Source organism: Bos mutus, chromosome 2, assembly GCF_027580195.1.
Source record: "Bos mutus isolate GX-2022 chromosome 2, NWIPB_WYAK_1.1, whole genome shotgun sequence".
Taxonomy (NCBI): Eukaryota; Metazoa; Chordata; class Mammalia; order Artiodactyla; family Bovidae; genus Bos; species Bos mutus.
Window position 1 is genome coordinate 5,055,103 of NC_091618.1, and position 13,448 is coordinate 5,068,550.

Consider the following 13,448-nt stretch of genomic DNA (forward strand, 5'->3'; position numbering starts at 1 on the left):
CCTGGGTGTTCATTGGAAAGACTGATGTTGAAGCTGAAACTCCAATACTCTGGCCACCTGATTGGAAGAACTGACTCACTGGAAAAGACCCTGATGCTGGGAAAGACTGAAGGCGGGAGGAGACGGGGACAACAGAGGATGAGATGGTTGGATGGCATCACTGACTCTATGGACATGAGTCTGAGTAAACTCCGGGAGTTGGTGATGGATAGGGAGGCCTGGCGTGCTGCAGTCCATGGGGTCGCAAAGAGTTGGACACGACCAAGTGACTGAACTAAACTGAAATGAGGCTAAGGCAACAAGAGTGAGTTCAGGAATAGCAAAGTAGTTTATTCTTTATTCTTTTATATCCTTAATTATATAGACATTGATGAACCATCTAATCTTTGTTATGTACTCACTCATAGAAAATAAAAATAACCTCTCGACTCACCTAAAACGCCTTTGTTCTCAGACTGGCAAATAAAATTTAGTGGTAAACTCCTATTCTGTACTCAACACAAGTGGAGTTGATCACAAGTTACAGTCTCTGAGCATTATAATTATCACTGCTTGGTAAAAATATTACCTTTGTGTTCCACATACGGCTCCATATCCAAAATTTCTGAGAAGCCAATGTAGGTATTCAGCTTTTTCTTATGTCCAGTTTGCCTAACCAAGAAGAAAGCTAATTATATTTAAAACAACCATAAAACAATGTGTAAGTTCTACTGGCTTATTTAAATAAAATAAACTGGGGAGTAGCTAAGTAGATTTCTTTTTACAATCTTGCTCAAAACATGTCACTGAATTGGATAATAAATAATCAACAAGCTAAAAAGTATGAATTTAAAGAGCTAATTCCAAACAGCGCATTTCCAGACATTTTAATACAAAAGAAAACACACATGTTCCAGCTATACAGAAGAAATGCACATGTTAAAAAAAATTGCCTGATTTTAATTATAAAAGATCTATTTCCATGGGAATGGGGATTGCACTGTTGTGAATAGAAAATTTACTCAACTTCTTATACAATAACATAAAATATTAAGGTAATTGACACACAAATGTCTGCTTTTCCTTTGCAGTTTTAAGTAATTTTACAGAAAAATAAGGATTCTCTACTTCTCTAGTTCTTAATTATGACAGGCTCCATCTATAACTTTCATCCTCAAATCTAAAGTTTCAAATTAAAAGCATTTTTCTATCATATCTATAGTAAAATCTGTACATTAGTCCACAGTGAGCAGCCCAACACTACGACTCACACGTATTTACCTGTCAAAGACAAAACGCATCAGCTGTAAGTTCAGAGTACAAGGGAGACTAAGGAGTCGGATCTTCCTTGTCGCATTCTGCTTGCTTTGACAGTTTTCACAAAAGTATCGATTGTCTCCTTCTAATTTTTCTTCCTGATCAGGAATAGGCACATTAGTTTAAAAAAAAAAGATTTTTGTTTAATGATCAAAACTCTGATGCAAATTACAATTTCACTTTAGCTAACAGTTTTTACTCAAGCTGTTAAGATCAGGTCATTATAAATAATGAAGGACACACAAGATTAAGTTAGATTAGCAATGATGTTATTAAGTTGTATACAATGATTTAAAACTGATGTTTCTTTCTGAAATGCATGATTTTAAAAATGCTTGGGTTTTAGGTCTTTTTTTCCTGGTAATCCCGTTTCTGGGAATTGAAGGAAATAGGTTTAAAAAAGAAATCATATGTACTTTAATGCAGCAAAATTAATTTTAAAACAGTGAAAATGGGCGGAAAATACCTACAGGCACCAAATATGAAACTGTATATGCAAATTTCACACGCACACACAGTTAAAATTACTGAACTGCCTTCATTACACAAAACTAAGAGTGCAGAAAAACTCAATGCTGGAGCGAACGGTGGTTTATTTTTAAGTGTTTCATGTTTCCGTATCAGCTTTTTGTTACAGATTACACTTCAGTACAGTGATACGACACTAGTACTACCACTTATTCCTTTGCTCCAGCGTGACACTCTCCCGTTTTCTTCACTCACATCCCCCTCAGCGTCTGACTAGCTGCTCCCCTGTCCCCATCTCTTAATGTTCAAATGTCCCAGGGCTCAGTCTTGGTCTTTACCTCTCTCATGCCCCTGTGATTTTACCATGCCCTGACGTTTTGACCCTGAACCCTATCAAATCTAACATGCCCCAGTGCAGACTCCTACTTCCTCTCCCAAACTTGCTCCTCCCCCCTCCTTCACATCTCAGTCACGCCAACTCCATTCTAGTTCTTGAGGACAAAACCTTAGTAATCCTTGACTCCTCTTTTTCTCCATATCCAGTCGGCAAATTTCTTCAGCTCTACTTTGAAAAATTCGAACACTTCTTATCATCTCTTCAGTTAACCCTTGGTCCAAGTCACCATCGACTCCTTCTGTTTGCCCTTGCCTCACTGTTAGTCTCTTCTCAAGACAGTACTCAAAGTTTTCCTGTTGAAACAGATTACATTGCGTACAGCCCTTGAGGGCATTGTATTTCACGCAAACTTCTGACAAGGTCCTCCAGGACCTTCGTGCCTCTCCAATATGGCCCTTAGTTACCTCTACTATGACACCTTCTATCATTTCCCCCCGTCTATTTATTTCAACCACACCGTTCTCCTTGCTGCTCCTCTAGCCTGTAGACATATTCTTATCTTATGCTCTGAACCTGTTATTTCATCTTCTCCCCTATTCTTGGACAACTCACTACTCCACTTTTTACCACCCTTCCACATTCTCCATGCCCTGCTTTAGTTTTCTTCATTGCACTTATTACAGGTGACACATTAAATATTTTTCTTCTATTTACTTTATTGTTCCTTGTTGCTCCCCATACCACTACATTATAAGCTTTCTTAAAGGCAAAAATGTTTGTCTGCCTCATTCACGATGGTTACTCCCAACAGCGGAAACACTGCCTGAACACTGTAAAAGTCAATATTTAGCTGAATGAATCCAATAAATGAGTACTTCAAACATGCTGATGGTTGTGCCAAAAAAAAAAAGTAAGAAAAGTACAAAAATATTTTAAGAAAGGAAGCTATATAATAAGCTTATCTACTATGCCAGCTGTCTGTTCCTACATGATTACAAAGGTTTCTGATTAGCAACTTTTCCACTCTGAACAAAAGAGAACCATTTCCTTGTCTCTACATAAATCTAAACACACAAAGAGAGAAACATGGAGTGGAGGGGCTGAAGAGGGGTTATATTTTGATGTAAAAAATTACATTCAACACCTTCTATTTCTCATTAAGTGAAAAGGTAAATTAATTTTATGTTAACATAGCTTACACTTTCTTATTCTACTATACCCCAATCACACAAGCTTTTATACATACATAATTCTACATATAAAATAACCTGACATAGCCAAAAATTACGTTAAAGGTGCTTCTGTACTTTTTAACTTACAAAGTTTCTTCTAAATCATTACATAAACAGTTCATATGGAGAAAAAGTTAAAATAATGAATTTATCCATTAAATCAAAAGGACATTCAGAGCAGTATTTAACTGTTAAGGAGCAGAAATAACATATATGCCAAAATCTGAATACCTTCAAAAATTCCGAGATACAATCTGTTAACTGTTTGTGGCCTTGGATATTTAACTCCAGTTCATAAAATTTTGATAAAAGCTTAGATTCTCTGCCACACTGGTTGCAGCTATAATAAAACAGAGTGAGAACATTATGATTAGAGTGGGAAAAGCAGTAAGGTTTTACTGTACTATAACCTGAAGATACAGAAAGAAACATTACCTTAATTCTTTCACTGACATTTCCTACACTATGTATACTCAAAAATAAAACAAAGTGATTGATGAGGCCATGCATCTTATGATTAGGAAAATGTTCAAGAGTTATTTTACTTTTGGTACTGAGTAGGCTCCAATTTTACTCTTGTCAGCTCACACCACAGCCATAAAATAAACAGCAAGAGCTCAGACAGTTTCCAACACCTGGATAGGTTCAATTGCAATTACCAAGTCAGTTGTTTACATGTGCCCATAGAGACATATTACTATAAATATCTCAGGTCCCATACTAAGCCACTAAAGCCACACCGTGGACCTGAAGTCAAAATTACAAAACAGATAAGCAACCGCCTCAGAATAAAACGTATCATGAAAAAGCGGAAACACACTTACACAGTTACATAAGCATATTCCCCACAGAACTGCTGTTGGACAATGTTCCTCACATCGGGATTCTTTTGTTTAGACAAAGTATCTTCCAAAAGAGACATAAAGAGCTTTGAAAATTCTTGGGCATCCTACAATACAGGTTTGAGTTAATTAAAAAAAAAAAAATACCTTGCTTTTCAATTTCTGTTACAAACAGTAGTAAGTAAAATAACCCAGAAGCTGTCTGTACTTAGAACTTAAAATTTCTGAAAAAGGACTACAGCAATGTTGAATCCATTTTGTGCCCACATACGAATTTTCAGAGATGGAATCAAGGAAAATGTGTAATATGCTAAGCAGTAAATAAACGCTCTAATTCAAAACAGAGGAAATTTATTTTTAAAAATTCCTTCATTTCTTTCTATAATAATTAAAAGGAATGCTTTTTATATTAAAAGATAAATAATTAAAAGAAAGGTTCTTACCTGCTGTTGCCCTGTGTCCAAGCCCAAGGCTTTCACAAATCCTGACGGATCGATGTATCGCCTATTACTGTTTTGTAACAAGGCAAATAAGTACTGGAGATGCTCACAAATCGTTTGAGGCTCATAATCTATTAAAGAAATAAATGTTTGTTTTTCAAAAACTGCTATTTTAAAAAAATATGTACACCTTGTCACATGAGGACATAATTAAAAAACCTTACGTCCAAACTAAATTAGTTTTATTACATTTTTTTTAAACTTTTAAAGAAACTAGGAACCACATCTTTTGGAAGTAATGAGGTAACCTTGGCTGTCCATATACATTCCCTAAAGGCAAGGGCCTACCCACGTCACAACGACAATAATGATCATGACTACAGTTTCTAGAGTATCAAATCCCACCAAAACTTCCAATCCAATAAAAGCCATATACTATATTTACTATGGGCTTCCCTGGTGGCTCAGAGGTTAAAGCGTCTGCCTGCAATGTGGGAGACCTGGGTTAGATCCCTGGGTCGGGAAGATACCCTGGAGAAGGAAATGGAAACCCACTCCAGTACTCTTGCCTGGAGAATCCCATGGGTGGAGGAGCCTGGTGGGCTAGAGTCCACGGGGTCGCAAAGAGTCAGACACGACTGAGCGACTTCACTTCACCTCTTCACTTCACCATATTTACTATTTGCCAAATACTTTAATATAACCCCCATTCATGTGAACTTGCCACAGAACAAATGATAGCAACCTTTAAGCACATTGATTCAAACCTGAATGAACAACACAACAATTTACTGGTAAGAATCCTAAAATTTAGTTTCACGTTTTAATGAGTTGGGGAAAGAAACTGAAGTTGTTCAGTTGTGTCTGACTATTTGCTACCCCATGGATTGTAGCCTACCAGGCTTCTCCGTCCATGGGATTTTCTAGGCAACAGTACTGGAGTGGGTTGCCATTTCCTTCTCCAGGGGATCTTCTCGACCCAGGTCTCAAACCCAGGTCTCCTGCATGGCAGGCAGATGCTTTTACCATCTGAGCCACCAGGTTAAGTCATCAGTTGGGGGAAAGTATGAAAATAGGAAGCATGGATCAAGAGCCCTTGAATAAAAGATTTGAATTTTCCCTCTGTGCTGCCGTTATCAACTAATTGACTTTCAGCTCCAAATCTACCCTTCTTTGCCTGCTCTGTGCCAACAAAGATGAGCTCTGCAAAGATTCCTCATTCGCCAGCTAGTGCAAGGTTGACTCTTGTCAGTAGAGGGCGCTGGAGGGCTCCACTGTGCATCTTGTCAGGCTCTGCCCACTCTTAGCCAGCCCTGGCCAACAAACTCCCTCTTAATTCATTAAACAGCAACTCCTCTAGTAGTTTCAGTGGGATTCCTCTAGTAATTTCAGTGGGATGTCTCTGGTAGGATACTTCCTCTTGAATGACTGCCCTGTGAATGATCCGGACACTCTGCATAGGGGATTCCAAGGCCCAGTAACTCCCTGAGGACTGTTTCCGGCAAGGAAACCCACTGAGGTATCTGTTTCTTTTTGGCCATCCAGTGATGCGACAGCCAACTCATTGGAAAAAGCCCTGATCCTGGGAAAGACTGAGGGCTTGAGGAGAAGGGGACGACAGAGGATGAGATGGCTGGATGGCATCACTAACTTGATGGACATGAATTTGAGCATAGCGAAGGACAAGGAAGCCTGGCGTGCTGCAGTCCATGAGGTTGCAAAGAGTCAGATACGCCTTTGCGACTGAACAACAAAAGTGAGCTTGGGCAGCGCGTTCTTCAATGAGGTCTGGACCTCAAAGCTGGTCAGCGGGGCTCAACGGCTCCTCCTTGTGTGTTCCTTTTCAGCCCTAGGGTCGGTGGCTGCTCCCCTATCTGCTATGTCTGTGTTTTTCAAGTCACCCTGAATTCTTGCTAACCAATTCCCCTATCACTCTAATTTTCTGTTAATAATTCTTTGTTCAAGTCTTCGTGTAGTTTCTGTCTCCTGACTGGTCTGAAGGGTCTCTTACTACTGATTGTGACGCATCCATTGTGAAAAGGAAGCCAACATTTCATTTGTAAAATAAAGATAAAAATCTTACTTCCTGGGGATGCAGGGACTTTACAGGATATTGAAAACTATTCAAGTAAGTCTATATCAACTCCAAATGTCTTATTTTACAGGTTATATCCTACTTGAGATATTAAATACTTATCTTGTGCTGGTTTTCCTATCTGTAAAATAAGGCCAGAATGGGGCTGGGACTGCTGCTGCTGCTGCTAAGTCACTTCAGTCGTGTCCGACCCCGTGCGACCCCATAGACAGCAGCCCAACAGGCTCCCCCATCCCTGGGATTCTCCAGGCAAGAATACTGGAGTGGGCTGCCATCTCCTTCCCCAATGCATGAAAGTGGAAAGTGAAAGTGAAGTCGCTCAGTCGTGTCCGACCCTCAGTGACCCCATGGACTGCAGCCTACCAGGCTCCTCCATCCATGGGATTTTCCCGGCAAGAGTACTAGAGTAGGGTGCCATTGCCTTCTACAGGCTGGAACTAGAACTCAGATCCCATCATTTCCAACCCAAAGCTTTCTCACTACATTGCACTGAGTCTGTTAACAGGACCTGGAAATGCACACTCTTATCAGAGAACAAGGTTAAGGACTTTGATTGAATATTAAAATCTAAGTGTTTAGAAATTAAAAAATAAAACAGACAGTCCTAAAGGAAATCAACTCTGAATATTTATTGGAAGGACTGATGCTGAAGCTCCAACACTCTGGTCATCTGATGAGGAGAGCCAACTCACTGGAAAAGACCCTGATGCTGGGAAATACCGAAGGCAAGAGGACAAGGGGACAAGGGGACAACACAGGACGAGATGGTGGGATGGCACATCACTGACTCAATGGACATGAGTTTGGGCAAACTCTGGGAGATGGTGAAGGACAGGGAAGCCTGGCGTGCTGCAGCGCATGGGGCTGTAAAGAGTCGGACAGGACTGAACCACTAAACAATAACAAGTGCTTAGAAATTTAAAAAAAAAAAAAAAATCACATCTTTTGAAGACACATATTAAAACCACAATTCCCAAAGGAGTCTGTGGTACATTATTTTACAAAATAGAAATTCAGTGTCCACTTGTTCTTAGCAAATTTATATTTACCAATATAAATTTCTCATTGGTAAATTTATATTTCAGCAAAAACAATGCTAAAAATTAAAAAGGATCCATTTTCCATTACTCATCCTTTACATACATTCATTCTTTACCTTCTGTACCATTCATCTAGATTTACATATTCAGAACTATAGCTTTAGGGAAACAAACTTAAGAATTTTGAAGCAAAGATTACTATTAACAAGGACCAAAACTATTACTGTTGTCTAAAGAGCAGCAAGAAGGAAGATGTGGGGCTTAGGAATCCTATTTTTTCTCTTTCAGAGTCAAAGGCAAGGGCCACGAGCCCAAATCAGATCACATAAACGCCAGTACTGGATTTACAGAGAGTCAGAAAAGTTCCCAACTTGGAGCTCTTACACTGTATCATCTCAGAGAAAAACCTCTAAATAGATGTATTAATTAGGAATAACAATCCACATATTATGCAGGAAAAAAACTAAATAATTCCACTAGGAACAGTATGAAACTGGTTTCTAAATTTGCAACAAGTGTACTCACATTATTAGTGGCTTGCTTTGCCAAAGTTGGTTAATCTTAATTTTAGAGGGTGTTTTGTAAGTCAGCCTTTTTGAGAATCAAAACAAAAGGCTGTGGTTACACTGAAGTATTTATTAAGCCTCTCAAACCAGGCAGAAGAGTAACCTTGTCTGTTTTATTGACTGATTTCTATCAAGCACTAGAATCTAATGGACTGCAATCACAGTGTATTACAGCGAAAAACCGGTAGCTCAGGTTTCCTCTCGATGGTTGGCTCAAAGCGGTCTAGCTGGCAGTAAGCTCAGGAGTGAGCCCTCCCCACACCCTTCCCCACTCACCTTTTTCTTCTTGGATGCCGTCTCCCATCATGTAGTCACTACAGGTGCTTGGACATAAGTAGAGCGCCTGCCGAAGCTCCAGGTTAAGAAACCACACTTGGAGAAAAGTGTTGACGTAACAAGTGGCTCCAAGGTTAGTGAGGCCCACAAACGAGTTCTATGGACACGAAAAATTTAGTTATAAAATGAACTTTCTCCTAAAATAAGAAAATTATGCCAAATGCTTTTAAAATTTAATCTAAAATGTGTTAAACTGTCTCAATCCCATAAGTCTCTCTCAGAGAAGGTTAAGGGATAGTGGTCTTGAAAGCCCCATGTGAGCTGACTACAGGAGTGGGCAAAAACTCAGGACAGCACCGCCACTCATCACTAGTCTCCAGCCACTTAAACCTGTAACTCAGAGAACAGTGAGCTCTAGGAAACATCAGTGTGAAGATGTGTTACACGGGTTTTTCCTAAGAGGTCAGCATTCAATAGACGGACAAAGTGAAACTTTCAGATAAATTATTTTGTATCCTACACATCTGAGGGATTGCGGTGGGGGGGGGGGGGGGCGCGGGCGGTAAGAGGAAGTTTGTTGCTTAGTCCCTGAGTTGTATCCGACTCTCTTGTGACCCCATGGACTGTAGCCTGCCAGGCTCCTCTGTCCATGGGATTTGTCCAGGGAAGAATACTCGAGTGACTTGCCATTTCTTTCTCCAGGGAATCTTCCCAACCCAGCGATCAAACCGTGTCTTTGGCATTGCAGGTGGATTCTTTACCACTGAGCCACCTGGGAAGCCTTTAGAAGAAGGTAGTTACAACTTTTTTCAAAGATAAGGCTGAGAATTCTGAAACTTACAAAGAATCATTCTTTTTAAGAGAGAAAATACCTATACGGGTGACTATATTGTAAATGCCAGGCTTTATGATTAATATTAATGTACGTTACAAAAAAAGTAAAGCTATCTGTTGTATAACATGTAAAAATATAAGCCCAAGGAGGCCAAATCACTATGGTAGCTTGTTCTCTGGACTTACCACCTCCTTTAAAGAGGTATCTTCCCTCGTGGCTCAGTCGGTAAAGAGTCTGCCTTCAAGGCAGGAGACCCGGGTTTAATCCCTGGGTCAGGAATATCCCCTGGAGAAGGAAATGGCAACCCACTCCAGGATTCTTGCCTGGAGAATCCCATGGACAGAGGAGCCTGGTGGGCTACATACAGTCCATGGAGTCACAAAGACTCGGACACGACTTAGTGACTAACACTTTCACACTTAAAGAGACTAAAAAGAGCTCTGCTCTAAGTAAAACATGCTACGTTAAGGCAAACACAGAATCAGCACTGAACTAAAACTATTCTTAAACGTTTACTGTATTACATCACTACCCGCACATCATTAAGAACTGCTCCAATTCAAGTGATTCAGAGTCTGAAATTCCACTACTGATCCTAAAGCTGCATAGGTTACGTGAAATCAGTAATGGCTTCTGACCAAAGGCACCGAACAAAGCACACAGGAATACCATATGGAAATCTCTTACAAAGCGATGGCTTACCTTTTTTCTCCTCTCACAGTTGGGGTCGTCAATGTTATGAAAACTATTTTCATCGATTTCTCCTAACCAAATGTGTTCACCAATCCCAACCAAGCAATTTGGATTTCCTTTGCAGTTTCGTCTATGGAAAAAAATTGTATAATTAAAAAATACCACAGTTTCATAAGAAACATGCAAATTAAAACTATATAATTTGAAAAAGAAAAACTATAATGATACTATTTTTTTTTTTAAATTCTATCTTTCATCTATTAGATTAGCAAAACAGAAAAAGCATAGTATCACATCTGGTTTGTGAGGCTCTGGGGAAAGAGAATCCATTTACCCTGATGAGAATGCAAACTGGTAGGACTCTTACAGAGGGGAATTTCACAACTGCTCACAAATGTGCTACACACACACCTACTCACTGTCCTATCCGTCTCGTTTCTAAGAATTCACCGCAAAGACACATCTCCAACAGTGCAGAAACACGTGCAATAGTTACTCATCACAGCATTGTGTTTAAAGGGCCAGACACAGGCAATACGGTACATCCACATGGTGGAGCGCGACGCAACAACGACAGCAAAACCGCATGATGGTCTCCACTAAACGAGCAGAGGAGCTTCCAGGGTACCGCAGCGAGTAAGGAGCAGATTGCAAGAGCTGCCTACAGCGTGCTGTTCTTTAGTGTAAGAAAGATGGAGAACTAAAACATACACGTATCTGCTCGCTGGAACACTGAATCGCTCTGTTGTACAGCAACACTCAACACAACATTTTATATCAACTGTACCTCAATTTAAAAAATAATAGTAAATCAGAGACTAGTGACAGTGGTTACCTAAAGAGCATGAGTGGAATTAAGATGGGAAAAAAAAAAAAGAGGTGTGTGGTCCTTTCCTGAACATACTGTCTCATACATTGCTGAATTGGGGGCCATGTGAATGGTACACACTATCGGTTAAGGGTGGAAGGAACTCTAAGAGGAGCACAAACTGACTCATTTAGTTGAGTAACATACCCTGAAAGGAAGAAGATGGGGCACTACCAAGTAACTTGAACTCAAGTCTTCGGCAAGTTCATTTAGCAGTGTCAGGATCAAGATAAAGGGAAGAAAACAATGAAGAACCTTTTCAAAGATACACAGCTTAACAAATTGGAAACTTAAATCTATGCATTCTGCAGTTGAACAAATAAGTAAATACATACTGAGGAGGAAGGGAGTCAAGTTTCGGAGAGGGAAGTTACAAATGAAAGGAAGAATAAAGTGAACCCTACAGTGTTTATTAGGAATAACAGGTTTAAATCTAAATCCATATGGGTCCTAACACGTATGAACAGGTGGATTAGTGTTGTGAGATACAGTACAAGACAGCAGTGATTTGAATTCAGGTAAATTATATATTTATATTTTTTAAAGTATTTGTTATTTATCGGAAATTTGGATTTAATTGGGCAGCCTAAACGAGACAGCCTTTTTGTCAGCCGAGGACCTAAGAGCAGTAACATGAACACAGCCAGCAACCAGATCTTAACGTCTAAATATTCCCCAATGCAAGAACCCAAGGCTCCTGGGAGAAATAGTCAATTTGAAGGCTGGGCAGGGAAAGTACAAGATACACATGGACATATTGCGGTGCCCCCTAAGTAAGAATGTACTCAAAGAGTGAGGGGACATGTTAAAAGGAAGAGCTTGGATGGGGCTCCCAGTGCCCAAATCTGGAACAACTTGAGCAACAAAATGACTGGATTACAATCTGCTCTGTAATACAGGAGTTCACTGCATCTCACTGCAGATGGTGACTGCAACCATGAAATTAAAAGAGGCTTGCTCCTTGGAAGAAAACCTATGACCAACCTAGACAGCATATTAAAAAGCAGAGACATTACTTTGCCAATAAAGGTCCATCTAGTCAAAGCTAGGGTTTTTCCAGTAGTCATGTACGGATGTGAGAGTTGGACTATAAAGAAAGCTGAGCGACGAAGAATTGATGCTTTTGACCTGTGGTTGGAGAAGACTCTTTAGAGTCCCTTGGACAGCAAGGAGATCCAACCAGTCCATCCTAAAGGAAATCAGTCCTGAATATTCATTGAAAGGACTGATGCTGAAGCTGAAACTCCAATACTTTGGCCATCTGATGCGAAGAACTGACTCATTGGAAAGACCCTAACGCTGGGAAAGATTGAAGGCAGGAGGAGAAGGGGACAACAGAGGATGAGATGGTTGGATGGCATCATCAACTCAATGGACATGAATTTGAGGAACCTCCAGGAGTTGGTGATGGACAAGGAAGCCTGGCGTGCTGTAGACCATAGGGTCGCAAAGAGTCGGACATGCCTGAGCGACTGCACTGAGACAAGCAGCACAGCAGATGCCAAGTACAGACAGCTAGATGAAACCCCCTGTAGAAGAAAACCTCTCCCAGTCAGTCTCCAATGCCCCCAAGCTCCTTTTACAGCCATCAGCTGCAGACTACAGGTGTGCAGGCAGCTGCTGCTATCCAATCACCCAGTCGTGACTCTTTCCGACCCCATGGACTGCAGCGCATCAGGTCTCTTCGTCCCTCACCATCTTCATAAGTTTGCCCAAGTTCGTGTCCATTACATCGGTGATGCCATCCAGACATCTCATCCTCTGGTGTCCCCTTCTCCTTCTGCCCTCAATCTTCCCCAGCATCACGGCCTTTTCCAATGAGTCAGCTGTTCCCATCAGATGACCAAAACACTGGAGTTTCAGCTTCAGCATCAGCCCTTCCAACGAGTAGATTGATTTCCCAAGATGGACTGGTTTGATCTCCTTGCTCTTCAAGGGACTCTCAGGAGTCTTCTCCAACACCACAGTTCAAAAGCATCAAATCTTCGGCGCTCCACCGTCTTTACGGTCCAGCTCTCACAACCGTACGTGACCACTGGGAAGACCATAGCCTTGAGTATACAGACCTTTGTCAGCAGAGTAGTATCTCTGCTTTTCAACCCACTAAGTTTGTCATAGCTTTCCTGCCAAGAAGCAAACATCTTCTGAGTTCATGGCTGCAGTCACCATCCACAGTGATTTTAGAGCCCAAGAAGAGGAAATCTGTCACTACTTACACATTTCCCCCTCTATTTGCCATGAAGTAACAAGGCTGGATGCCACGATCTTAGTTTTTTTAATGTTTAGTTTTACGCCGGCTCTTTCACATTCGTCCTTCACCCTCATCAAGAGGCTCTTTAGTTCTTCTTCACTTTCTGCCGTAAGAGTGGTGTCATCCACATATCGGAGGCTGCTGTTGTTTCTTCCGCCTATCTTGATTCCAGCTTATAACTCATCCAGCCCAGCATTTCTCATGATGTG

At 40.7% G+C, this 13,448-nt stretch overlaps 1 protein-coding gene across 5 annotated transcripts in view; it reads right to left on the minus strand.

Moving 5' to 3' along the window:
* The window catches only part of USP48 (ubiquitin specific peptidase 48), a 72,896-nt gene that overhangs the window by 41,451 nt on the left and 17,997 nt on the right, over positions 1 to 13,448 (minus strand). For all 5 annotated transcript variants that reach the window (XM_070382757.1, XM_070382750.1, XM_070382730.1 and 2 more), the window contains exons 2-8: positions 10,130 to 10,250; positions 8,593 to 8,749; positions 4,619 to 4,746; positions 4,158 to 4,282; positions 3,565 to 3,673; positions 1,261 to 1,394; positions 569 to 651 (exon numbers count right to left, since the gene is read on the minus strand). In XM_070382757.1, coding sequence (XP_070238858.1) covers positions 569 to 651; positions 1,261 to 1,394; positions 3,565 to 3,673; positions 4,158 to 4,282; positions 4,619 to 4,746; positions 8,593 to 8,749; positions 10,130 to 10,250 — 857 coding nt within the window. The remainder of the gene's footprint in view (positions 1 to 568; positions 652 to 1,260; positions 1,395 to 3,564; positions 3,674 to 4,157; positions 4,283 to 4,618; positions 4,747 to 8,592; positions 8,750 to 10,129; positions 10,251 to 13,448) is intronic.